The sequence below is a fragment of the Phyllopteryx taeniolatus genome, chromosome 5 (assembly GCF_024500385.1).
Source record: "Phyllopteryx taeniolatus isolate TA_2022b chromosome 5, UOR_Ptae_1.2, whole genome shotgun sequence".
In the NCBI taxonomy this organism is placed as follows: Eukaryota; Metazoa; Chordata; class Actinopteri; order Syngnathiformes; family Syngnathidae; genus Phyllopteryx; species Phyllopteryx taeniolatus.
This window is the reverse complement of record NC_084506.1, coordinates 441,560-466,237: the sequence shown is the minus strand read 5'-3', so window position 1 is coordinate 466,237 and position 24,678 is coordinate 441,560. Positions and strand designations below refer to the sequence as shown.

Below are 24,678 nucleotides of genomic sequence, written 5' to 3'. Positions count from 1 at the left end.
AACAAAGATGACATGCAGGGTGCCACTAGGCTCCAATCTTCGCCCACTTTTATTTAATCACTACATATTTTCCCTTGCTTAAATTATGGAATACCACCACATACTGTAGTTTATCATACTCATGCAGATGATAGGCAAGTTTCCATTTCAGTGCCATCACATGACTACTGTCCCTTACTTCCTTACTTTCATTAGTTACTGTAAGTGTATTCATTAAATTAATGTGTGGATGTACCAGAATTCTCTCCAGACAAGACAGAGGTTATTGTTTCAACCCTCACTTTGACTCCAAAGCTAGAAGCGACAAATCATGCCAGAAATGTTGGCATAATTATTGATTTAGACATATTACCACCTAAAAGACATGGCTTTAATTAATGGTTTTCTGTCTCAACAAGACAGAAAAGGTTCCTGCGTTTATTTTCTGTAGGGTAGATTACTGCAATGTTGTCTTTACAGGTCTTAATAAAATAATGTATTAGGCAGCTGCAACTGATTCAGACTTCTGCCGCCAGACTCCTTCCAAGCACCAAAAAACTGGATCATGTCACATCGGTACTCAAATCACTTCACTAGCTTCCTGTGAGTCAAAGGATAGATTTTAAAATCTTACTCCTGGTCCCCAAAGCTATGAATGGTCTTGGACCAAAATACATGCCAAAATTATTAGTTCCCGACAAAGCATTTAGGTATTATGCTCCTCACCTGTGGTGCGAACTTCCTAAATATCTGAGGTCTGATGAATTGCAAATTGCAAAAGCAATACTGTTTCATCCTTCTTGGGAATTATTCCTTTAATATTCTCTTAATTTTTCTGAATGCATTTTTATTAGCTTCATTTAAAATATTTTATTCTCGTTTTAATTGCCTTTGTTTTTTTGTTTTTTAAAATGCTACTTTATTGTCATTTGAATTGTTATTCAGTTTGAATTACCCTTTGTCTTTTAATTTTTTTAATGTAATACATTATACTAAGAATTTTTCTTTGAGTTAATGTATTTCTTTGCCTTTGTAAAGCACTTTCCTGTGTGTGAAATATGTTATTCAAATAAACTTACCGTGCCTTCGATTACTTTTCTACAAAAGAGGTGTTTTAATGTCACGTCCACTGAAAACGACTATTAAGGGAGGTGATGTTAACAATGCTGTGAAGGAGTACTGTACTTGGTGAAAGTTTTTACAAATCTCAATTCCAATGAAATTTGGACGTGTAGAATGTAAATAAAAGCAGAATCCAATGATTTGCAAATCCTTTTCAACCAATATTCAATTGAATACACTACAAAGATAAGATAATTAATGTTCACACTGATAAACTTAGTTTTTTTGCAACTATTTACTCATTTTGAATTTGATGGGCACTAACACACCCCCATATCATCACAAGTGGTGGCTTTTGAACTTTACGGCAATAACAATCTGGATGGTCCCCTTTTCCTCTTTGGCCCGGAGGACACGATGTAGGTACATCCATTCATTGATTCATTCTCTGCGCCGCTTATCCTGTTCAGGGTCGCGGGGCGCTGGAGGCTATCCCAGCTGACTTCGGGTGAAAGGCATACTACACCCCGAACTGGTCGGCAGTCAGTCGCACGGCACATATAGACACGGGCAACCATTCGCACTAACGTTCACACCGTCACTGAGTGCGAACTGAACACACGTTACCTGCACCAAAGTCAGGCGAATGTACCACTACACCATCAGTGACTATGTAAGTACATAATTTGCAAAAACAATTGGAAATGTGGACTCGTCAAAATCCAGCACACTCTTCCACTTTGCGTCAGTCCATCTCAGATGAGTTTGGGCCCAGAGAACATTAACATCTTGTCTTTCTAGTGTATTCAGTTGGCTATAGGTTGAAAAGAAGTTGCAAATCATTGTCCTGTATTCTGTTTTCATTTACGTTTTACACGTCTCAACTTTGAATCAGAATTGGGGTTTGTATGTCTAAAAATGAAATGGTCAGAAGGCACCGTGCTTGTTGGTCAAGTTTTTTATACAGGAATGTTTCTTTTTTTTTTTTTTTTGCAGTATTAAAATGCACATACAGGTGACGGTTCATTAATTCGTGTTACACCACACAGTGTCACACTGACAAAGCCTCTGTACTTTTTAAAGAAAACTGATACATTCAGTGTCCCTCTAACAATAACACATTCAGCAAACATGTTAGATTTGTACAAGAGCAGCTGTGTGGTATAAATCTTAACTAGTTTGTTTTAGCTTTGTCTTGAAGATGCGGTGAGACCGTGTGCATGTTTACATATGCGTGTACCGAGGGGGTAGCAGCTCGAAGTGATGAAGCTCCACCTTGTCGTTGGATTAAGCGTCAGGGTGGTCCCAGTCATGGGATGGTAATCCTGCTGCTGTGTACAAGTCCCTTTACCAGTGTTCATACAAACACACGCACACACTCACATATACAAACATCAATATTTATTAAACAATGTACCAGAGTAAACTTTCTACACCAAATATTTTCCTGTTTTAGGATAAATAAATGTTCTTAATAAACACGTGTTTGTGAATTTCATGTTTACTATTAGCCCATTGTTTGGATACTAAAACTGTCTTTATTAGTGCAAGCCAATTGACCAATGTAAATTACAGCCTTGGTATGTATAATATTTAAATATCAAAGGAAAAGATAAACAGAACAATCAAACACATACAAAATGCATATAAATTTAAACGGTGTTGTAGCGAACCAGTTGTCAATCCATCGGAAACATTTGTTTGCCTATGTAACATCAAATGTAATTGTTGTCAGTGCGCCTTCTCATGATGATCATCTACAGTACAAACGCTCACTATATGATAACGGTAGAATTTATTAATCACTTTGTTGATACAGGACTCCAGAGAAGACAAAAATGCAGATGGATGGATGAATGATTTGTTGTTGGTTACTAATGCACCCAAACACCAAAGAAACGGACCACTTAACTGTTGATCTGATCTTAGTTATTTTTCTACGCTGCTATCTGTGTTTTCTCTATTCTTTCCCCTCTGACATTTTTAGCATGTTTTATTTGCCAAATGAGTGGTATACACAGGAAATGTGTGCAATTGTGAGTCCCTCCTTCAAATGAGCGGAGATGTATTTATTTCAACAAACATTCCTGATTTGCACTGTCCAAGCTTTCTCAGGCCAGTGGGTGTCCAAGCTGTAAAACTATATTTAGACATGGTGACTGTATGTTTGCAGTGTTGATGTCAACTGACTGCACTGATTTCATGCAGGTGTCATACATGTGCATACAGTCGGAGTTCTAATACATTTACCACATGCTGTGGAATTTAAATTATACATTGTCGGAGATTCATTGAAAACTGAGGTTCCAATCATGCATTGTCATCAAAAATTCAGTTGAAACTTTTATTCTGAGCCTCAAGCCTGCTGTGTCCTAATCTTTATAGTTTTCTGAACCAAAAAGAAAAGCAAAGTTAAGGAAAACTCAATGCTACTTAAAATTCATTAGGCTGCAAATCAAAGCATGAATCCAAAATTAGACTACACCATTTACTGAAGTGCTCTTTTAAGCTACAAATCTATTATTTTGGTATTTTTCTAGATAGAGTTTCAAGGGAATTTTCAACAGTAGGCATTTGAAGTACCGTAACTATAAAGGACAGGCTAGCATTATCAATACACTGTTCCAGCAAGCCTCAATAATTAATTAAACCTCATATACTTGGAGAAGTGTTTCAGAAGATGATGTTTTTTTCATTTATCCACGGGAATTGACCAACACATTACACTGTTAAACATTTCATAGGGCTTTTACAGTAACTTACTGGGAGCAGTGCAACCAGTATGTTACAGTAAACTTAAATTAAGGTAAATTAAATTCAAATAAATAAAAAGGGGGAGGAGAGTAGTTTGAATTGGATTCCGGAGTCATGCACCACGTCATACACATCCACCAGCTGTGATCATTCCAAGTATTGAGCAGCATTTGTGTTGGTTATCTTACCTGCAACTGTTCTGCAATGTTAGTGTTCAGTATTTCTACACAATAGATTTTTGGATCATTGTCTGTCTTGTATAATTGTGTTTTTGAACATGTGTCACTTGTTATATAAGCATCTTATTTACACTGAAATTTTTAAACATTGTGGAGCCCTGAATGTTACAATGCATCTGGGAATTATGGGCATACTGTTTATTACCGTACACTTAGAAATGGCTGTAAATTCTACAGTTATTTACAAGATACCATACACTAAAATACTGTAAAGTGATTATAAAGTAATTAAAGATATTTTCCACTGCATCATGGGATTTTGATTGACATCACACACTAAAAACAGGGAGTTACTATATTGTTCTAAATTTATGTTTTTATTCATTGTGGTGATGATGAGTCACATAAGGCAAACGAGAGCTCTTATGGCTTGTAGAAGTAGGCCAAATTGAGCAATCACAAGAAAGCACACGCTTGCATCCATGCAGCTGATAAGTCACCGGATAATGCTTAGCTTAGCTTAGTTTAGTTTAGCATGCAGCAGAACTGACCAGGATGTCACTCCGTCACACACAACCCACAGTCAGGGTTTCATGAAAGCAAAGTGCAACATGGATGTAACACAAGAATTAAACAAGAGAAACATTCAACGTACTACGGGTAAAATCGACACACAGAACTCATGTTACGGTCATCCTGAGCAATTCATCTTATCATGGCGCGCCGCATCCTGGGAGTCCCGCGGTTTCACAATTCTGTCTCTTTCAAACTTAGCCTTTGCATTTGGCCCCTCCATTAATTGATTGCGTTATCATAGAAAATTGTCTAATCAAATATTTTATCATGAAATAACAGTAAATGGGTGATTTCATAATACAATTATTAGTGTATTACTTGTTTGTCCAAGTCTGCATTAAATCCTGCTTGAGTAAAATTTAAAATTGATATACAGTATGTTACTGTATTGCTGTGCCCAAGATTTTTGTTTTACAGTTTTTTGTTTTTTTTATACAGTAATTCTGTGTGTGACTTCAGCCAAAATCCCATGATCCAGTGAAAGCAATAGTTAATTACTGTATAATCCCTTTAGAGTATTTTGCTGTATGGTGTGTGCTAAATAACTGTCAAATTTAAGCGTATAATAAAGTTTTTAATTCTTTTCGTAATAGAAGTCGCTCTTATTGTATTCTATTCCAATTCCTGCACAGACTACATGGTGCCTTTAGGGCTCTTCCTGTAGAATCTGTAAACCACTTATTGAAAACTATAATTTGATTGAAATGTGAAACTATTTCAATCTTAATGGACAACATCCATGTTTAAAATAGAAACTATGTGAACTTCATGTCAACTTCTGGGGGTCAGGAGGTGAAGGGGTGGCACATACAGCCAAGGCCTTGATCACCTTGTTCCAGCTCTGTGTCTCTTGCGCTTGTAATACTATTTTTGTCTATCATTGTGGAAAAGTTCTACTCAAACAAACGTTTAATTACTACCAAACTAATATTTTCTTTTTTTTTTATTTTAGACATGAAATTCACAGCGGATCGGAATAACAAAAGATCACTGGGTTACATTGTCATACATAAATCTTATTTGCAGGGTTATAAAAGGCTTTAGACAAAATATTTGAATTAGATGGGTTACACTGCAGTATGCTTTATAACATGTTATCTTATTCAGGAGGGAACTGCTGTATATATGAGAGGTCCGTGAACATTTAAGAGAGTGTTATAGCAGATTGCATACATGTTCAAATCATTAGGTGTGCATCTGCATAGAAAGTACACTATAATGCAGTGATTCCAATCAGTGCGTCGTGCCACGAGAGATCACTATCGTGTGGGAAATGATTGAGTTTCACGTCATCGGTTATTTAATAATGTATCGTTGTTCAACTCTCTCTGCAAGTTGCATATAGTAACACGTTAAATGCGCTTCCACCAGTTGGCAGAAGCTATATTAAAGCCATTTACAGTGTATCCACTTTTGGCGACATTTTTTGTTTGGTGGTGTGCATTGAGAAGTTTTTTTTGTTTGTTTCCATAACCCCCAGAATATGAAACATGTGCCTTGGCTCTCAATAAAGGTTGGGAAAGGCCGTTATAGTGACTCAAATCGAATGCTGTGAGTGAGTCATTATTCACATTTATAGTATAGAGGTTTTTGTGGACAAGAGAGTGACAAATAAGAGCAAAATGGAAATCCCAAGTGATGCTGCCGAGTGTCTGAAAACAGGTTTGCAGCGCCAGCGGTGCTTTGGCGCTGCCTCGGCCCTCGGTCGCCTTCCCTTTTTGCGAGGATGCTCTCAATGCTGAAGGTGGTGCATTTGTCCCTGCTCGGAACACCCGACTCGGGAGCCAGCTGAGCGAGAAGTGAAGTCGACTCGTTGTCGTCGGCAATTGGGAAACTGAGCCGGCAGGGTGCGTCATCGGTCGGCGGCGACGTGCGCCTCTGGTCCTGCTTCTTCATCGCTTTGTGTCCGTGCTTGCGGGGATTTTGCTGCGGAACCGTCTTCGACTCCGCGTGCGTTTCCATCCCCTGCGCCTCTCGCCTCAGCGTCATCTCCACCAGCAAAGATGACGGACGGTCCTTCCCGGAGGCTGTGGCGCGCCCCTGTCGACTCTTCACCTTCCGCTTCCTCCGCCGGTAGTTGCCGTTCTCAAACATGTTGGAGCACTTGGCGTCCAGTGTCCAGTAGCTGCCTTTGCCGGGTCGAGCCTTCTCCCTGGGCACCTTGATGAAGCAGTCGTTCAGGGAGAGGTTGTGGCGGATGGAGTTCTGCCAGCCCTGCTTGTTTTCGTGGTAAAAGGGGAAGCGGTCCATAATGAACTGGTAGATGCCGCTCAGCGTGGCGCGCTGCTCCGGCGCGCTCTTGATGGCCATGGCGATGAGCGCGATGTAACTGTAAGGGGGCTTCTGCTGCTGCTGCTGGGGGGCCTGGGGGCTCGACACGAGGCTCAGGGCGGCGGGCGCCGCGCCACCGCTGCCCCCTCCGTACAAGTAGACCAGCGGAGGTCCGGGGAGGTTCAGACCGGAGGACGGCACGCCGAATGGAGCCACGCATCCGCGGTAGAGCGTCATGACGCGGGGATGGAGCACTCGGATTGCGCGCCGGAGGAAAAGTGCTTGATCTTCTCTCGCTCACTCCGTGAGCTCCACTTCGAAATCTTCATCACTGTTGTACTTCGGCCTCGTTTATGTTGACTTTGCGCCGAGCAATAAGTTGTCCACCGTAAACCGTTTCAGCCCACCCACATGAATTCAAATTTCATTGCGCCGAAAGTCCCCCTGCTACGCGACCAATCCGCTGCCGCCCTACTCCCTCATCTGTTTATAGAATTAGCCGCTTGATAAGTCTGCCCACCCAAGTCGAATCAAGCTGTGTTTATTTGGGAAAAATTTCCGGCCACCCAATACATAAACGCACTGATGTGCTGTTTGAAATGTCACGTCCACCCCCTGACGCTGAGAGTTGCTCGCACAGAAAGAACAAGCAAACACCACACTTCGTTGCTGGGACTTGCTCAAATGAAAACATTGTTTAAAGGGCAAAAATAACTAAAACAGAGCCGATAACTGTTATTCTTTTCTATCTATCAGTAAATGACTGACTACTAGTGATTGACGGTAAAACTACAACTGCACATTGTAATTTCACACCTGCCACAGTATGGAATTACTGTGAAATAGAACTATGTAACTGTGAAATTAGTACTTTACTATACGTTTTCAGTACAGCGCAACGCCAACCCTCCAAACCAACCTTCACAAACGATAAGGATTAATATCCTTAATACAGCAACAGTTCAACATTGCATGGTGGCATGCATGCAGGGAACCAAGCGGCTTCACAACTCAACCGTCGCTACAATATTATTTAACCAATGTGGAAATCGATTAATTTCAGCCACTAACAGTGCGATAAAGACAAAAGAGAATCAAAAGAAAACAAAAGAAAAACTGCGCCGATCAATTGCATATAGGTACATCACTTGCTGTCATAGTAGTATTTAGCCAATTTCTGGCACCTCCACTAATTTATTGTGATCCCAGATCAAAGTGTATTGTATTAGACCATTTCTACTTTATTGTGAAATAAAACAGTAAAATGGGGATTTCACTATAAAATTCTTGATATTGTACTTTACTGTGAGATATTACATTGAAACAGTGATTTCACAATAACATTCTAAATACAGTATTTTACTGTGAAATAATGTAATAAAAATATTGTGAAAGCCTGGTAGCATTTTACAGTGTAGCTACATTTGTAAACATCCTGGTTTGGTCATGTGGAGGGGGAAAAGAACAAATGAACGTGAGATTAACTTTGATAAAGTTCAACAACTTTATCAGATAATCTAAAGTCTATATTTATTGGACTAAAACACATTTGAATTCCTTAACACAGTCATGTTTTGTGATGCTGGTCGACCTCCGATTTGTGTGTATTCATTTTACTTTACAAATTAATGGTCAAACTGTTGCTAACATAAACCCATTATCAACCTGAGAGACAATTGAAGAAATTTAATATTCTTAACAGTCATACACGTGTAAAAATAAGTTAACCATAGTTTATATTAAAGTGTAAGAACAATATAACACACCCTTAATGGGGACATATGGGAAAAGTATTTTTTTTAAGAAGAAGAAGAAGAAGAGGAACAACCTTTTATTGTCATGAACATGCATGCATGTACACAAAATTTGTTCTCCGCATTTAACCCATCACAGTGAACACACAGTTAGTGGAACACACTGGAGTAGGGGGCAGCTGAAGCGCCCGGGGAGCATTTCGGGGTATCAGTGTCTTGCTCAAGGACACCACACCCGTGAGTCCGGGGGATGTTGGCGGATGGTCCAGTCGGGGTCTTGAACCTAGGTCCCCCACGGTGGCAGGCGATGAGCTTAACCATTAAGTGCTTGTTGTCAGGTATGGAGAGGAGCTGGACCCAAGAGCAGGCGTAGGCAGATAGATTATGATGAACAGTTTATTTAGGAAAGGTAATGGAGGTGGTCCTGGGTGGGTTGGCACGCAGTGGCGCGGACAGGTGGCAGGCAGTGGAAAGGACAGGCGGCAGGAATGACGTGGATCAGGAACACAGGGGAACACACTGAGAACAAGGAGAGACACAGGAGTCAAAAGGGAACGAGGAATAGAGTGGTTTACGTGAGGTAAATGGGCCATGGTACTGCTGGAAGTAACTGCAATACTTTGGCGAGGATTTCCGGGAACAGGCAGGCTTATATGTAGGTGGTGACAAGTGCTAATTGGAGACAGGGCACAGGTGGAGACAGGCTTAAGCAAAGAGCCCACTCACATGCAAAAAAATTTCAGGACTGCAGAAGTTTCAATTGAACGGAAGTGAGATTGATGATTTTGGTAATGGGGAAAGGACACATGAAGCGCGGAGTGAGCTTACGGGACTCGGTTTGAAGTGGAAGGTCATGGGAAGAAAGCCCGGCAGATTGGCCCACCTTGTATTCGGGCGTCGGGAAGCGATGACAGTCCGCAAGCTCTTTATCGCGTGCGGCGGACCGGGTCAACGCCGTCCGGACATCCTTCCACACAGCCTGGATTCTATGGAGGTGATCTTGAACCGCAGGGACTGTCACTGCCTGCTCTTGTTCTTTGATTAATGGGGATTGGTAACTGTAGCAAGCCATGAACGGGGACATACTGGTAGCAGAGCTGGTGAGGGAGTTGTGAGCGTATTCAATCCACGGGAGGATGGTAATCCATCAGGAGGGGTTGCGTGCAGCCACACAGCGGAGAGCCGCTTCCAGGGATTGATTAGCCCGCTCCATCTGGTCGTTGGTTTGCAGATGATATCAAAAGGAGAAACTGGCTGCTGCGCCCACCGCCTTGCAGAATTCCTTCCAGACTTGCGAAGAAGACTGGGGACCTCGATCGGAGACAATGTCGATGGGGATACCATGGAGTTTGAAGATATGCAAAACAAGGAGCTTAGCAGTTACGAGGGCGGACGGGAGTTTGGGGAGTGGCACAGAAAGGACACATTTGGAAAAGCGATCGATGAAAGTGAGAATGACTGAGTTACGAACGAACGGTAACGAAGTCCGTGGTGATGTGACAACAAGGGCGGCGAGGACTTGGCAAGGGGCGCAGCAGACCAGCTGGGGGCAGGTGTGACGACTTCCCTCGGGTGCAGACGGAGCAGGCTTGAACAAACTCTCGGGTGTCTTTGATGAGGCTGGGCCCCCAGAAGTGCTGCTGGATGAACTGGGTAGTACGGGTGTTGCCAGGGTGACAAGTTAGTTTTGAGTTGTGGGCCGACTGTAGGACTTTAGAACGTCCCGCTGCGAGAGGACAGCTCCACCTCCGGAGTCCGAGGCGTCAACCTCCACCACGAACTGGAGGGAGAGGTCAAGGTGGCGCAGAATTGGTGAAAAGGGTTTTGAGTTCACTGAATGCTTGGGAGGCTGCCGGGATCCACTGGTAGGGGGAGCTGGTGGATGTGAGGCTGGTGAGGGGGATGGCGACCTTGCTGTAGTTGCAGATGAATCAACGGTAGACGTTGGGAAATCCGAGGAAGCGTTTCAGTTCTTTCTGGGTAGTGGGGATGGGCCAGTCGGCGATGGATTGGGTCTTGGCGGGGTCCGGTTGCAGTTGTCCTTTTGCAATGATGTAACCGAGAAAATGTACTGAGGAGAGGTGGAATTCTCATTTCTCAGATTTGACAAACAGACGGTTCTCGGGGAGGTGCTGGAGGACCTTGCGCACATGGATGCGGTGTTATTCGGGGGAGCGGGAGAAAATGAGGATGTCATCAAGGTATACGAAAACAAACCTGTTGAGCATGTCACGGAGGACGTCATGGATAAATGATTGGAAAACTGCAGGGGCGTTTGTTAAGCCAAACGGCATGACCAGGTACTCGAAGTGTCCGAGAGGGGTATTGAAGGCTGTCTTCCATTTGTCCCCCTCTCGGATACGGATGCGGTGGTAGGCGTTACGGAAGTCCAATTTGGTGAAAATCTGAGCTTCGCAGAGGGGTTCAAAGGACAGGTCAATGAGGGGTAGCCGTGACTTGTTTTTTATGGTTATGTCATTAAGTCCTCTATGCAGGGGCGGAGAGTGGTGTCTTTTTTCTCCATGAAGAAAACCCCGTATGAGTCCATCAGCCAGTGACTCCCTGATGTAATCCTCCATTGCTTTTTTTCTCCGGACGGGGGAGATTGAACTGTCGGCTGGTGGGAAGTGGAGCTCCCGGCAAGAGGTCAATGGCACAGTCGTACGGGTGGTGGGGCGGTTGGGGGGGACGGGTAGAGAGATTGCCAAGTCCTTGCTGAATAATGGGGAGAGGTCATAATACTCTTCGGGAATTTGTGAGAGGTCCACTGGGGGGGTCGTGGGTCTTCTGAGGGTGGAATGGCAGAGAGCAGACAGTAGGAATGGCAATGCGAACTCCATCCGGTGATGGATAAATGAGTCCAGTCTATGGCTGGGTTGTGAAGTTGGAGCCAGGGAATACCAAGAACTAAAGGGGGGTTGGGGGGGGGAGGAATGACAAAGAGGGAAATGTTTTCACGGTGATTACCGGAAATGAGGAGCATGATAGCTACTGTTTGGTGGGTGACGGGGGAAATGATTCGGCCATCTAGGGCTGTGACTTTTTTTGGGGACGGAAGTGGTTTGAGAGGGATTTGGAGCTGGTGAATTATATCTTCATGATTAAAATTGTCATCGGCACCGGAATCAATAAGGGCAGTAATGGGGGTGTTATGAGCAGAAACTATGATGCAAGCAGGAACGGTCATACGGGAGGGAGAGCTAGAGGGAATGGAGGTTTTGCTCACCATGACACTCTCGGTTCGCGGTGAGCCTGGTCTTTTGGTCAGAGGGGGCAAGAGGAAATAAAATGACCGTATTGACCGCTGGATGACACAACGCTGACGTTCCTGTGGATCTAAACTTCCATCCATCCATCCATCCATTTTCTGAGCCGCTTCTCCTCACTAGGGTCGCGGGCGTGCTGGAGCCTATCCCAGCTGTCATCGGGCAGGAGGCAGGGGGTACACTGAACTGGTTGCCAGCCAATCGCAGGGCACATACAAACAAACAACCATCCGCACTCACATTCACATCTACGGGCAATTTAGAGTCTCCAATGAATGCATGTTTCTGGGATGTGGGAGGAAACCGGTGTGCCCGGAGAAAACCCACGCAGGCATGGGGAGAACATGCAAACTCCACACAGGCGGGGCCGGGGATTGAACCCGGGTTCACAGAACTGTGAGGCTGACGCTCTAATCAGTCGTCCACCATGCCGCCGGATCTAAATATGTTTTACCAATCTGCATGGGCTTATCGGGTGCAACGGTGAGTGACAAAAGTGCAGTAGGCGGGTGACAAGCTGACGCCATGATGCTCAGAGTAGGAGGGTTTTTGCGCGAGCGGAGCCCCCTCTCTCATGCTGTCTCTCGCAGTCTGTTATCCAGACGGATGGAAAGATCCTCGAGAAAGGAGGGCTTGTCTAGGACCGCAAGCTCGTGTTTGAGTTGTTCGGAGAGGCCGTTAGAAAAAAATCCCCTGAACGCAGCGTCATCCCACCCGCATTCACATATCCACAAGATTTCTGCCCATGCTATGATCAGCGATGCAGGGTAAAGAGCCCTTTTCAAGACTTTTATCACCTATATAACAATATAATAATAATGTCATGGCTCCGTGTTTCAAATTGTTTTTCTTTGTGTTGCAGTGTCTGGGTGAGCGAAGGTGGGCGTTGACATCGGTGACGCACCTGTCATGCATTGTAATCATCAGCCTTTTTAGGGGGCACCGTGACAGTGTGTGGGCGTCGGAATATTCACTCGTTTTTGCCCCGTGTTTGCCACCGTTCTGACCACTGTCAAAATTTAGGTTCTCTACGATTATACCACACGGACCTTTTGTCGTGTCTCCCTGCGTTATCTGTTTTTTGATTCACTCTGGTTGTGAGTCCCTTTAGCTTCGTATGCCTCGCCATCACATGCTCTGTCATTGAATTAAAAATGTTCGGACCTCTTACCTAGAGTCTCTTTTTTGGGATCTGCCCTTACGGCATTGCCGTCCGTGACAGAATATTCCGACCAAAATGGATCCCACAGACTCAGACTTGGCAAGTCAGGGACATTTGGTAGGAAGACACGAGACATCGTTACACGAGCTCAGGGAGGCAATTACTGCGTTAACAACCCATCTCAGTACGCTGAGTTCTTGGGTTGATCAGGTGTGTGCACTTGGATCACCTCCGGTTCTGGCAGAAGCACCCACCACCAACGCGGTGGCCTCGGTGCCACCCGCCAGGGAAGCTTGTCTCCCTGACCCGTAAGTAGACTCATTATAAAATCAACCTTCGTCTTATCCTGGGCATACGTGACTGGTTGTTGGTCAAATACTAGGGTACACATTGATAACTAAATTGACCGCAGCCGCCGAGCTCCCCAGCATAACGAGGTGGATTTGGGAGACTCGAATCTGAACTGAGGAGAGTTTTTGATCACCCAATCAAGGGCAAGGAGGCCGGTAGCCGGTTGTTGGACCATTCCCAGGGGGACTTGTCAGTAGCCGAATACTCCATTTCGTTCCGCATCCTGGCAGCAGAGAGTGGATTCAACGATGTTGCGTTGAGCGGCATTTTTCGTCGGGGACTGTGTCCTGCCGTCAAAAATGAGTTGGCGGCCCGGGACGAGACCACTAATTTGGAGGAGTTGATCGGACTAGCCATTAGACTGGACAATCGACTGAGGGAACGGCAGCGCGAGCGGGCAACTGAAAGGCGCATTGTTTTTGGGTCCGCTTCCCCGGGACATTCTTTGTCCGCCAAGGAAGACGCCACTTGTGTTCCCCCATCCACCTCGGCGTCGACGAGGGAGCCAGGCCTGGCCTGGAGGAGCCAATGCAAATCGGCGGGGGGCGACTGACGGAGACAGAACGTCGGAGACGCATGAGAGCGGGGGCGTGTCTGTACTGCGGCCGACCAGGACACAAGGTATCCACCTGCATGGCGAGACCTTCACGGGGAAGTGACGCTATGCGTTCCAAGCAGAGCGGCCAGGTGGTGGTGACAGCGCCTTCTGCCTCCGGAAAGAACGTCTCATCGTGTGAGTATTTTGATGAAGACATGGTACCCAGTGAATTGAGAACTGGATCGAACAACAAGAGACTTCAATTGCTGGGCGAAGTATCGGGGTTTGGCAGCAGTGTGAAGGTTTCCACGTTAATTGACTCCGGAGCTGATGTGTGTTTTGTGGACTCCTGTGTGATAGAGGCTCTAAATTGTCCACTGTACAGACTTAGCAAACCTAGAAAAGTACTTGATTTGGATGGGCGTCTCCTGGCGGTTACAACACATATTACGGCTCCACTGTGTTTAAAGCTTTCGGGTAACCACATCAAATTGCGGCGATTTTTTGTAATGCCCTGTCAATCTGCTCCAGTTGTGCTGGGATTAACGTGGTTAAAATTTCATAACCCAGATATTAATTGGGATCAACTACAGATTGTGAATTGGAGCCTATTTTGTCATTCTCATTGCCTGCAGTCTGCCATGTTGACTACTACCCCCCGTGTTCAAGACAAGCACATCAATTTGGCTAACATACTGGCTGAGTACCATGATTTGCAACTAGTGTTCAGTAAGGATCGCGCCCAGTCTTTGCCTCCGCATCGTCCATACGACTGTTCCATAGAGTTGATTCCCGAGGCTCCACTACCATGTGCGAGGCTGTATCAGATTTCCAAGCCAGACCAAGAGGCATTAAAGAATTATATTTCGACTTCGCTAGCTGCCGGGTTGATTTGTCCCTCGTCGTCGCCAGTTGGTTTATTTATCGCTAAAAAGGACGGGACCCTGCGACCGGGGTCTCAACGACATCACGATAAAGAATAAGTATCCTCTCCCACTGTTGGACTCTGCATTTGCCCCTTTGCAGTCTGCAAAGGTGTTCACAAAATTAGATCTGCGCAATGCTTATCACCTGGTGAGGATGAAGGAGGGAGATGAGTGGAAGACTGCGTTCAATACCCCATTAGGTCATTTTGAGTATTTAGTCATGCCTTTTGGACTCACAAATGCACCCGCTGTGTTTCAGTGTCTTATTAATGATGTGCTCTGGGACATGATAAATGTATTCTGTTTTGTGTACTTGGACGACATCTTAATCTTTTCCCGTGATCTACATGAACATCGCCAACATGTCCGCATGGTGTTGCAGTGCTTGATGGAAAACCGTCTTTACATCAAGGCTGAGAAGTGTGAGTTCCATGCGGAGTTGGTACAGTTTTTGGGGTTAATCGTGGAGAAGGGCCAGTTCGGGCCGATCCAGCCAAGATCCAGGCTCTGGTTGATTGGCCAACTCCAACGTCTAGGAAGCAGTTGCAGAGGTTTTTGGGTTTTTCTAATTTTTATAGGCGATTTATACGTGATTACAGCCTTAAGGTGGGACCTCTGACTAGACTTACTTCCAATAAAATACCATTTGTATGGACCCCTAAGGCAGATGCCACTTTTGATCATATTAAACAAGTGAAGTTTCCTGTGTTTCCTGTGTTAAATCATCCAAATCCTGACATTCCTTTTGTTGTCGAGGTGGACGCATCTGATTCAGGTCTGGGGGCGGTCCTGTCCCAGAGGTCCCCGGTCGACCGGAGGCTGCACCCCTGCGCCTTTTTCTCTAGGCGCCTGAGCCCAGCAGAGGCCAATTACGACGTGGGAAATAGAGAGCTGCTGGCCATTGTCCTGGCGCTGCAGGAGTGCAGGCACTACCTGGAGGGTACTAGGGAACCTTTTCAAGTTTTCACCGACCACAAGAACCTGTTTTACCTCCGGACTGATAATCTCCTTGTCGACCATGTCTTCCGAGTTCATGGTATTCCTGCTGATCTGGTGTCTGACAGGGGCCGCAGTTTGTCTCTCGGGTCTGGAGGTTGTTCTGCAAAGCGCTGGGGGCTTCCTCCAGTCGTTCGTCCGGTTTCCACCCGCAGACCAACGGCCAGGCTGAGCGGGCTAATATGAGTAAAGTGAGCTATAATCCTTGCACTGACCTTGTTACCCCCAGAAAAGCACCTTTGTCATAATGAGCGTTACGTTACTATAACACTAATGGCTATATTTTTGTGAACGGTGTAAATCCTGCGTGACAGTGGGTCAGACTGGGTTGTGGTCATTTCACAAATGCGTGAAAGTAGGCGTATTTAAAAGAAGGTCATCACAGCCGATTTTACTCATGTCTAATCAAAGCGGCTCCTCTCATTCCCTTTAAATGTGGCGCAATGACAGTCTCACATGGAGACGTCTGTGCGGAAGAGGATGATGCGTAATCGCAGTGATCCCTGCGTGACTGGATAATTGTCACTGCTCTTGGCTGGTGTGGCAATAGATAATGTCAGTGGGTACTGAAGACTGTATAACATTGTATGCTATGCCTTGCCCATATATAATCATGCTCAAGCGCTTCTTTATAACCTCATGTAACCTTGTGCAACTGATAACTTGTTCTCAAGAGGTCTTGCACTCAAGAGGTCTGACTTAGCCTGTTCAAACCAGCTAGAACCGGTTTTAACGACAAATATCTCTTCAGTGGAAAATCAGTGGCAGCTGCAACAGTTTCGGTTACCACCCTGTTAAAAAGTATAAAAGACTTGCCTCGGTTGTACTTCTTCGCACTCTTGTAGGACTGCAGCCTTTGTCTGTACTACATGTGTGCCCAGAATATTCTGCATTAAAACCTCGAGAAAACAAGTTCATCTCCAGCTTCTGATTTACCAACATTCTCACCACCCGAAATTCAAAGAACACACGAAGGATCAAGGAAAAAGTCGTCCTTCAACAGTACCCTTATTAAATACAGAATGAGCTGGTGATCAACGCTGTTGATGTAAACATGTCCGAGTAACTAACTAATTGTACCCCCCATAGCTGTGCAAGCCAGTGAGAGGATTTAAAAGATAGCAACAATAATAATAATAATAATAATCACGCGTTCAATGTATTGATTTCGACAAAGATTCTGAGGGTTTGATGCCCCCTGTTCACATAATTATGAATGGAATACGTCCGACACCCACCACACATGTCCGCGGACCTCAGAATCTGTCTGCCTGTGCTCGGATCAAATTAATCAAAATCGCCTTAGACCAGCTGCATCAAGATTTAGATGCGGTTTCAGCATGCATAGGTTTAGACCGACTTTCTGCTGCCAAATCGTCACTTGGCACATATCAAACGACATAACCTCGCTTTGTCTGAATGCCCAGCTTGCCGTAGACCGGTCTACCAAATTGCCAAACACTCGCAGCGAGCCTTGCGCTTGCACAAAATTCAGGGTACGCCAGCATTCGCGCCCCACTGCACTTCATCCTAGAACACCTCGACAGTGCAGGGACCTACGCGAGGATCCTGTTCGTGGACTTCAGCTCAGCGTTCAACACCATCATCCCTGAACTCCTTTCACCCAAGCTTCTCCAGCTCAGCGTCTCACCTGCCATCTGCCAGTGGATTTACAGCTTTCTGACGGGCAGGACACAGCAGGTCAGGCTGGGGGAGGCCACCTCATCCACATGCAGCATCAACACTGGGGCGCCCCAAGGTTGTGTCCTCTCTCCGCTGCTCTTCTCTCTCTATACGAACGACTGCACCTCAGTGAACCCGACTGTCAAACTCCTGAAGTTTGCAGATGACACCACTGTCATCGGCCTCATCAAGGACGGTGACGGGTCTGCATATGGACAGGAAGCAGAGCGGCTGGAACTGTGGTGCGCCCGACACAACCTGGAGCTGAACACGCTCAAGACTGTAGAGATGATCGTGGACTACAGGAGGCATCCTTCGCCACAGCTGCCCCTCACGTTGTCCAGCTGCCTTGTGTCAACCGTCGAGACCTTCAAGTTCCTGGGAATTACAATCTCTCAGGACCTGAAGTGGGCGACCAACATCAACTCCGTCCTCAAAAAGGCCCAGCAGAGGATGTACTTCCTGCGGCTTTTGAGAAAGCATGGCCTCCAGAGACAGTTCTACACAGCGGTCATCGAATCAGTCCTGTGTTCTTCCATCACAGTCTGGTTTGGTGCTGCTACAAAAAAGGACAAACTCCGACTGCAACGGACAATCAAAACTGCTGAAAGGATTGTCGGTACCCCCCTACCCACCCTTGAGGACTTGCACGCTGCCAGAACTAAGACAAGGGCGTGCAAAATCCTCTCGGACCCTCCGCACCCCGGTGACCAGCTCTTCCAGCTCCTTCCCTCAGGTAGGCGCTCCCGATCAATGCAAATTAGAACTAGTAGACATTCCAACAGCTTCTTCCCTCTTGCGATCAACTTCTTAAACACCTAACCTATAATTCCATTACAACAAGCTGGCAATTTTTTGACTTGAGTTCGTTGTCACATTTCTGTGGGGCCAATTATGTATTACTCGTGCACTCACTGTAGTTGTCTCGCCATGCTGCACTATTTGCATATACTGGCCACTCATGCCAGAGTAGCATCTGCTCCATTTGCACACTGATTGAGGAGTATCTGTAACAGTTGCACAACCAACATTGTCCCAGATTATCGCACTACTCGTCACTTTAAACCGCATACACTCCTTGAAGTCTCAGCGCCCTTTGCACAATGGTCATTGCACCGGACTATTGCAATATTAGTCATTCGAACTGCTCTAAGTGCTAGAGGACTCTGCATCATTTTTTGTCAATGTCTTTATGTTTCCAAAGTGTTCTGTAAATTGACTGTCTGTTGTACTAGAGCGGCTCCAACTACCGGAGACAAATTCCTTGTGTGTTTTGGACATACTTGTCAAATAAAGATGATTCTGATTATTGGTTGTTTTTCCTCGGGCATGGTTGTTTCTTCTACAGATCATATTTGTCATGTACTGTACTGCAATTAAGTCATAATGGCTGTTTTACAAATAATGACAAAAAGTGTTTTTTGTTTATTCCATTGCAAGTCTTTATTATCGGTCATAAATTTTACTGGCTCATTGTTAGACATGTGGGTTACTTTTTGAACACTCTCTAATGTTGCCAATTATTTGACCAAAAAGTATTTTATGGATTATGACATACTGTTGCTGCATGTCACCCATTCAGCAATATACTGCTTTGTATTTCTATTCCCTTTTCGTCTCAGATTACCAGTGGTACAACTAAATCAATCCTCCAGTGGTGCCAACTGAACCCATTTTCCCTTTTCCAAGTCAGTAGTCATTTAGAACAAACAACAATTTAAGAACAATAGCATAGTTAACAAATCTTACTGTATAGAAGACAAGTTTAACATAATTACTGTACATGGAATTTAGGGACAGTGTTTATTTACCATGAAGCACTATAAATTTGACAATGAACTTTTTGTCCAGCATTTTACCAAGCTTGATGGTTACTGCTTTTGCCTCTGGGTGTGAATCTGCTGTCCAGCTGTACTTTTCTGAGTAGACCTTTCATGTTCCTCTTTGCTTTGGCTAAATTTTTTCTCTTCAGGCTGCTCTGGTTTTTGTCCACATACCACAAACACACATCTTAATTAGTCACTTTAAATTGCCTGTACGTGTAGTCAGCTTGTCAGCCCTGTGATGGACCAGTCCAAACCCCTGTGAGCCCCCTATGTGGTCTTGGAAGTGAACCACTACACTAAAATACATTAAATACTTACGAATCAAATTAAACAAAAACACAAAAGCCCATTTTTTAAGTGGATACAGTTTTTCTTTTGTCACATCTCTCTGATCTCATTATAAAAGAGGCAATATACAAACTAGCTGGTTTTGAGACAGTAACTTGGACTTAACTTGAAGGCAATAGAATGTTACGTTATTTCACACAGCCAACCAGTGAAGAAAGGTCATCACGAAAAGGTTACAATTAACTATAATGATGAGAAAGTAGGGCGACTGGTTAGCACATCTGCCTCACTGTTCTGCCTCGCCTGTGTGGAGTTTGCATGTTCTCCCCGTGCCTGAGTGGGTTTTCTCCGGGTACTCCGGTGGTTAGCAAAATCTGACTCACAGTTAGAATTTTAAACAGTGCCCATCCTTTTGATTTTGGGGCACTTTACAGTACTTTTGATGCCTTTTAACCTATCTGTAATTGCACTTGATTATGCAGTGTTGCAAAGTTACATATTGAATAACTGTAGAAATACAGAAATGATCTACAACAACAGTAATTACACCATAACATCTACAAATCGACTACTTTTACCAAAGCTGGACAAAATAAATTTTGGTTTTTAATAGTCATTAATGGGCTGCAGTCAGGCATTATGAACTCCATTGCCATACAAGGCCAGAGTGAAGAGTATTTTTTTATTTTTTTTTGTAGATGTGTGTATGAAGCCTTAATATTATGTATTTTCCTGTTTATAGGCCAAAGGAGAATTACAACAACTTTACAAGTGGTCACAGCTGGCTCCTGCTTACATTAGAGGTTGGGAGATTTCAGGGAATAAACCTACAAACTCAGTCTTTTCTCTGTTTGTCTCTCAGTAGACGATGATTCACTGTAGCAGAGGAAATAAAACTAACATGCAAGTACAGTAGATGAGACGTGGCATGCAGGATGACTGCTGGAACTTTCACATTCTGCATAGTGCAAAAGATATTAGGATTTGCATTAATAGAGGCATCCCTCATAACAACAATTTGTAGTATGCTTAAACCTCTGTTTGCTAATGTATTTATGAGTGCACAAATGACTAAATTGTTGTATTTTTCAAAGGAAAGGATTTTGAATGGGCTGTACTAGCGTTTTCAACAATAATAATATTCAGTAATAACATAATACATGTTTCAGACATGGCTGCAGGGTGACCTAGTGGTTAGTAATAATCTCTAAATATTCCATAGGTGTGAAACCACAAGGATAAATTAAGTTCTCTGAATCTGACGAAACGCTTGTATGTTTATACATGTTCCCTGCAATTGGCTGATGACAGCAGCAGGGAAGGCAACCCAGACAATTGCCTCAGGCCCTGAGAGATGGCAGACATTGGCCCATATCAAAGACAAAACAATTGCTCTGCTTTAGACACTGCAACGACAACATATCAAGAATACCCCACACATGGTCCCTTACTACCTGTTGCCAGCGAGTGCAGTGTTGGTCCTAGTACGTTTTTAGAGGGGTGGCCCGACTGGCTCCAAGGGTTTTTTTTTTCAGCTGAATGTTTGTCTGTCTATACGTGCCGTGCAATTGGCTGGCGACCAGTCCAGCGTGTACTCTTCCTCTTGCCAAAAGTCAGCTGGGAAAGACTCTTGGTCAGGATACACGCGACGGCAATGCAGATATGAATATGCACAGAACACTTCTTCTTCATCCGTATCAACGGCTCTATCAGTGGACGGACAGGAAGGCAGACTGACAGCTCACGAGCCTGTTAACTTTCTGAAGTGACTTCCCTCCCTTCAGGAACTTTGGCGACATCTATCGGACATTTAGAAAATAATCCTGGTTTCTTTTGTTGTTGTTAAATGTATTACACTGTACTAATTATGACTGCAGAATTATACTTTTATATGAAACCCTTTATTTCAAATAAATTTTGTTAATTCAACACAAAAATATTAATTCGCTTCAAGGAAATGTTTGCTTATTTTATATGTATTTGAAACAGGTTGACTTCAGTTTCCTAGTGTTGTAACATATTTAAGCACAGAGAAATCTTCATTTTATCCATCAATCCTTCCATTTTCCTCCTCACAAGGAGTGCTGGAGCCGATCCCAGCTATCATCGGGCAGGAGGCGGGGTACACCCTCAACTGGTTGCCAGCCAATCGCAGGGCACACATAAACAAACAACCATCAGCATTCACACCTACGGGCAATTTAGAGTCGTCATTTTAACCTAGCCTATTTCGGATGTGGGAGGAAACCGGAGCGCCCGGAGAAAACCCACGCAGGCATGGGGAGAACATGCAAACTCCACACAGGCGGGTCCTCAGAACTGTGAGGCAGTCGTCCACCGTGCCGCCTCTTCATTTTATATGAGCTTCAATTATTATTATTTTATTTTTTTATTATTTGTTGTGAAATTTTATGTACTGATCATTTAGCTTCTACAGTATTTATCAACTACATGGTGTGCAATACCTGCGATTGGCTGACGACCAGTTCGGGGTGTACCGCGCCTCTCGCCCGAAGATAGCTGGGATAGGCACGCCCGCGACCCTAGTTAGGATAAAGCGGTACACAAAATGGATGGATGGATGGTGTGCAATATTCACCCTTGTTTTGAAGCTTCCAAATAAGAAAGTTGATTCGTGTGGGTATTTTTAAAACACCCAATTTGTTTTACTCATTAACCAATATTAACTAACCACGTTCCAGAAGAACACTTACATTTTTGTCCCAAAAATATTTATTGAGACAAGAACGTGCAAAGTCAGTATACCTAACTGTTAAAATATAAACTATGAATAGGATAGATAGTCCACTCAGAGGATGTCTGAGGAGATGTTACAGATGTGTTGTCTGCTTTGGAAGGACAAGATATTTGACAGCCCAGGACAGCAGCGATTCTTCCACTGTGAACTGGTTAAAGTCGTGGAGATTCTGCCCAGATACATTGTAAGTGTATGAGAACGGCACACTATCGGTGTGAACAGTAGTTTTTCCTTGTTCAGTAGCCAAAGTTTGAATATCAATGCTACCTCCAACAGTGCCAGAACCTGTCCCAGAGTCAAAGAGCCACGACGGGGGGCTCCCACTTTTCCGAGCCTCCTCCACCGCGACTGTAGTTCGCTCTTCTTGCACACACTCCAGATCCCTTTTTCTCATTGTCATTCTATATTGTCTCCCTACAGTTATTTGTTGCATGTCAACATTCTCAATCAAAGTCTGTTTGTCTTGGGGAGGCATTTGACTAGTCGGTGTTGCTGTGTAACTGCCGCCAGATGAGAGTGGCAGTTTTTGATACGGCGGTAAGGAGCTGTGGTTCCCTTTGCTGTGTTGTAAATTCTCAGGTTGCGTGCTCGTAATAGGAAGTTGGGTACTGGTTCTGTTCACGTGACAGTTTTGTCGGTGGAACTGAATAGACTGTACTGCAATGGCTTCTTGGGACCCATCTGAGAAAGAGAAACATCGTGGTGGAAGAAACATTTCCCATGCTTTCGCTGAAGCTGTGAGGTCCTTATTAGTCAAATTTACATGTATGTTGTCATGATGCATGATGTTATCAACATAGTTTTGGGTTTCCCCCACTCCCTCGGTCAACTCAGCTGTTTGGCAGCCTTCAGTATTAACAGTGCTCTCCGAAAGTTGCAAATTTAACTCCCTGTCCCCATCTGTTGTCAATACATCGGCATTTGCTTTTTGCCCCTGCATAGCACATCCTTCTGGAATGAGGAGACACTTTATCGGGATGCTGAAACATCCCGTGGCGTTATCTGCAGCCCGTTCTATGTCCCAGCCGGTGGGAGTGAACATGTCCAGTTGATTCACCGATGCAACGGCAGTGGATGTGAAAGGCTGCAGACTTGCACTCCTCGGCACCATCAGTCTCTCCCGCACATCCTCAAGTACGGTTTGCAAACTGTCGCGCTGCCACTCCCCTAGTAGATCAGACAGGTCAAAGTCAGTGTGGCTTTTTGGAGAGTCCTGCGTCTCTCGGACCAACAGCGTCCTCCATGTCTCATAGATTTTCTGTTGGACAGAGAGCGAAGAGGTGCAGCAGGGTGTGTTGTCTTTGGCTCTGCCAGCCGCAGTGGTTAGCATCTCTCCAACTGACAAGAAGAACCTACATCTTGTCGGTTCCGTGGCCATATGAAACTGCAGTCTGTAGTCTCGAACACAGACGGTGGTATTGAGCAGACTGGTGAAACATTCCTTGTCCTCCTGCTCCTGAAGATGCTCCCACGCTGATGAGGTGAGAATGGCAGGCATCTGCACTACGCCATCAGATAGGAAGAGCAGCCCCGTGGGGCCTTCCGAGTTCCGGGCCTGAGACTGAGACATCTGCCCCACAGAGGTAACATGAGCTTTCAGTCGCCCACCGTTGCTCCCCTCCTCACTGCCATAACTCCGGATGAGACTCTCAATCCACGGAGAAAGGGCGTTCCGAGGCACGCGCAGCATATTTGGAGTTGAAATCGTCTCTTCACCTGTTTCGTCAGGAAATCATTGATTAGTTTCAGAGGTTCCACTGTCTACAGAACAAACACAACAAGACAGATCATCAGCAATTAACAAATTATACAAGGACACGTAAGTAATGTGGAAATATTTGAATAGCGATCATATACGAGGCTAATCAACACGCAGTTTCACCTAAATGTCGCTCCTTATTTTACTCTAATAAAATGCATTTATATTACCTGGGTTTTACTCGTGTTGTTTACTTTTTCGAATTCCATATGATACTGCAAGTCGTGTGAAATTTTGAAGCCGTACACAAACCGGAAGTACTTCTCAAAATCAGGCGACCCAATTTGCAAACACTTTCTCGGAATGTAAACGTTACCGCTTTCTGAAACCTTACAATCTTTTTACTCACATAATTTAAACCATATTTGAGTTCACCCCCCCCCCCCCCCAAAAAAAAACATACTTTTATGTGTCCCACAAGGGTCAATCTAGAATAGAACAAAATAAAACTGCATTTGGACACCTTTCATCTACGTATTTCCGCCACACTGGTGGTGTGTTCATGAACAGCGGAAAACCCTCGATCTTAAAAAAAAAAAAATAAATAAAT

The 24,678-nt window shown here is 44.5% G+C and overlaps 3 protein-coding genes across 7 annotated transcripts in view; 1 reads left to right on the top strand and 2 right to left on the bottom strand.

The window, feature by feature from the left end:
- Nucleotides 1-16,629, top strand: part of kiaa0513 (KIAA0513 ortholog) — a 64,198-nt gene extending 47,569 nt beyond the window's left edge. For both annotated transcript variants that reach the window (XM_061773953.1, XM_061773952.1), the window contains one exon: nt 15,575-16,629. In XM_061773953.1, coding sequence (XP_061629937.1) covers nt 15,575-15,671 — 97 coding nt within the window. In that variant the 3' untranslated portion in view covers nt 15,672-16,629. The remainder of the gene's footprint in view (nt 1-15,574) is intronic.
- On the bottom strand, nt 2,818-7,279 carry foxl1 (forkhead box L1). Its single transcript, XM_061773955.1, has one exon. It carries the CDS (start codon nt 7,056-7,058, stop codon nt 6,114-6,116), a length of 945 nt encoding a protein of 314 aa, XP_061629939.1. The 5' UTR covers nt 7,059-7,279; the 3' UTR covers nt 2,818-6,113.
- Nucleotides 16,630-19,257: 2,628 nt separating the features above from the next.
- The window catches only part of acd (ACD shelterin complex subunit and telomerase recruitment factor), a 7,908-nt gene continuing 2,487 nt past the window's right edge, over nt 19,258-24,678 (bottom strand). Inside the window, exons 1-2 of one of the 4 annotated variants that reach the window (XM_061773949.1) lie at nt 24,532-24,621; nt 19,258-24,085 (exon numbers count right to left, since the gene is read on the bottom strand). In XM_061773949.1, the coding sequence (XP_061629933.1) occupies nt 22,443-24,059 (1,617 nt within the window). In that variant the 5' untranslated portion in view covers nt 24,060-24,085; nt 24,532-24,621 and the 3' untranslated portion in view covers nt 19,258-22,442. Of the gene's footprint in view, nt 24,131-24,298; nt 24,507-24,531; nt 24,622-24,678 lie in introns of those variants that run through there. The other 3 variants (XM_061773947.1, XM_061773946.1, XM_061773948.1) reach the window with 3 other exon arrangements.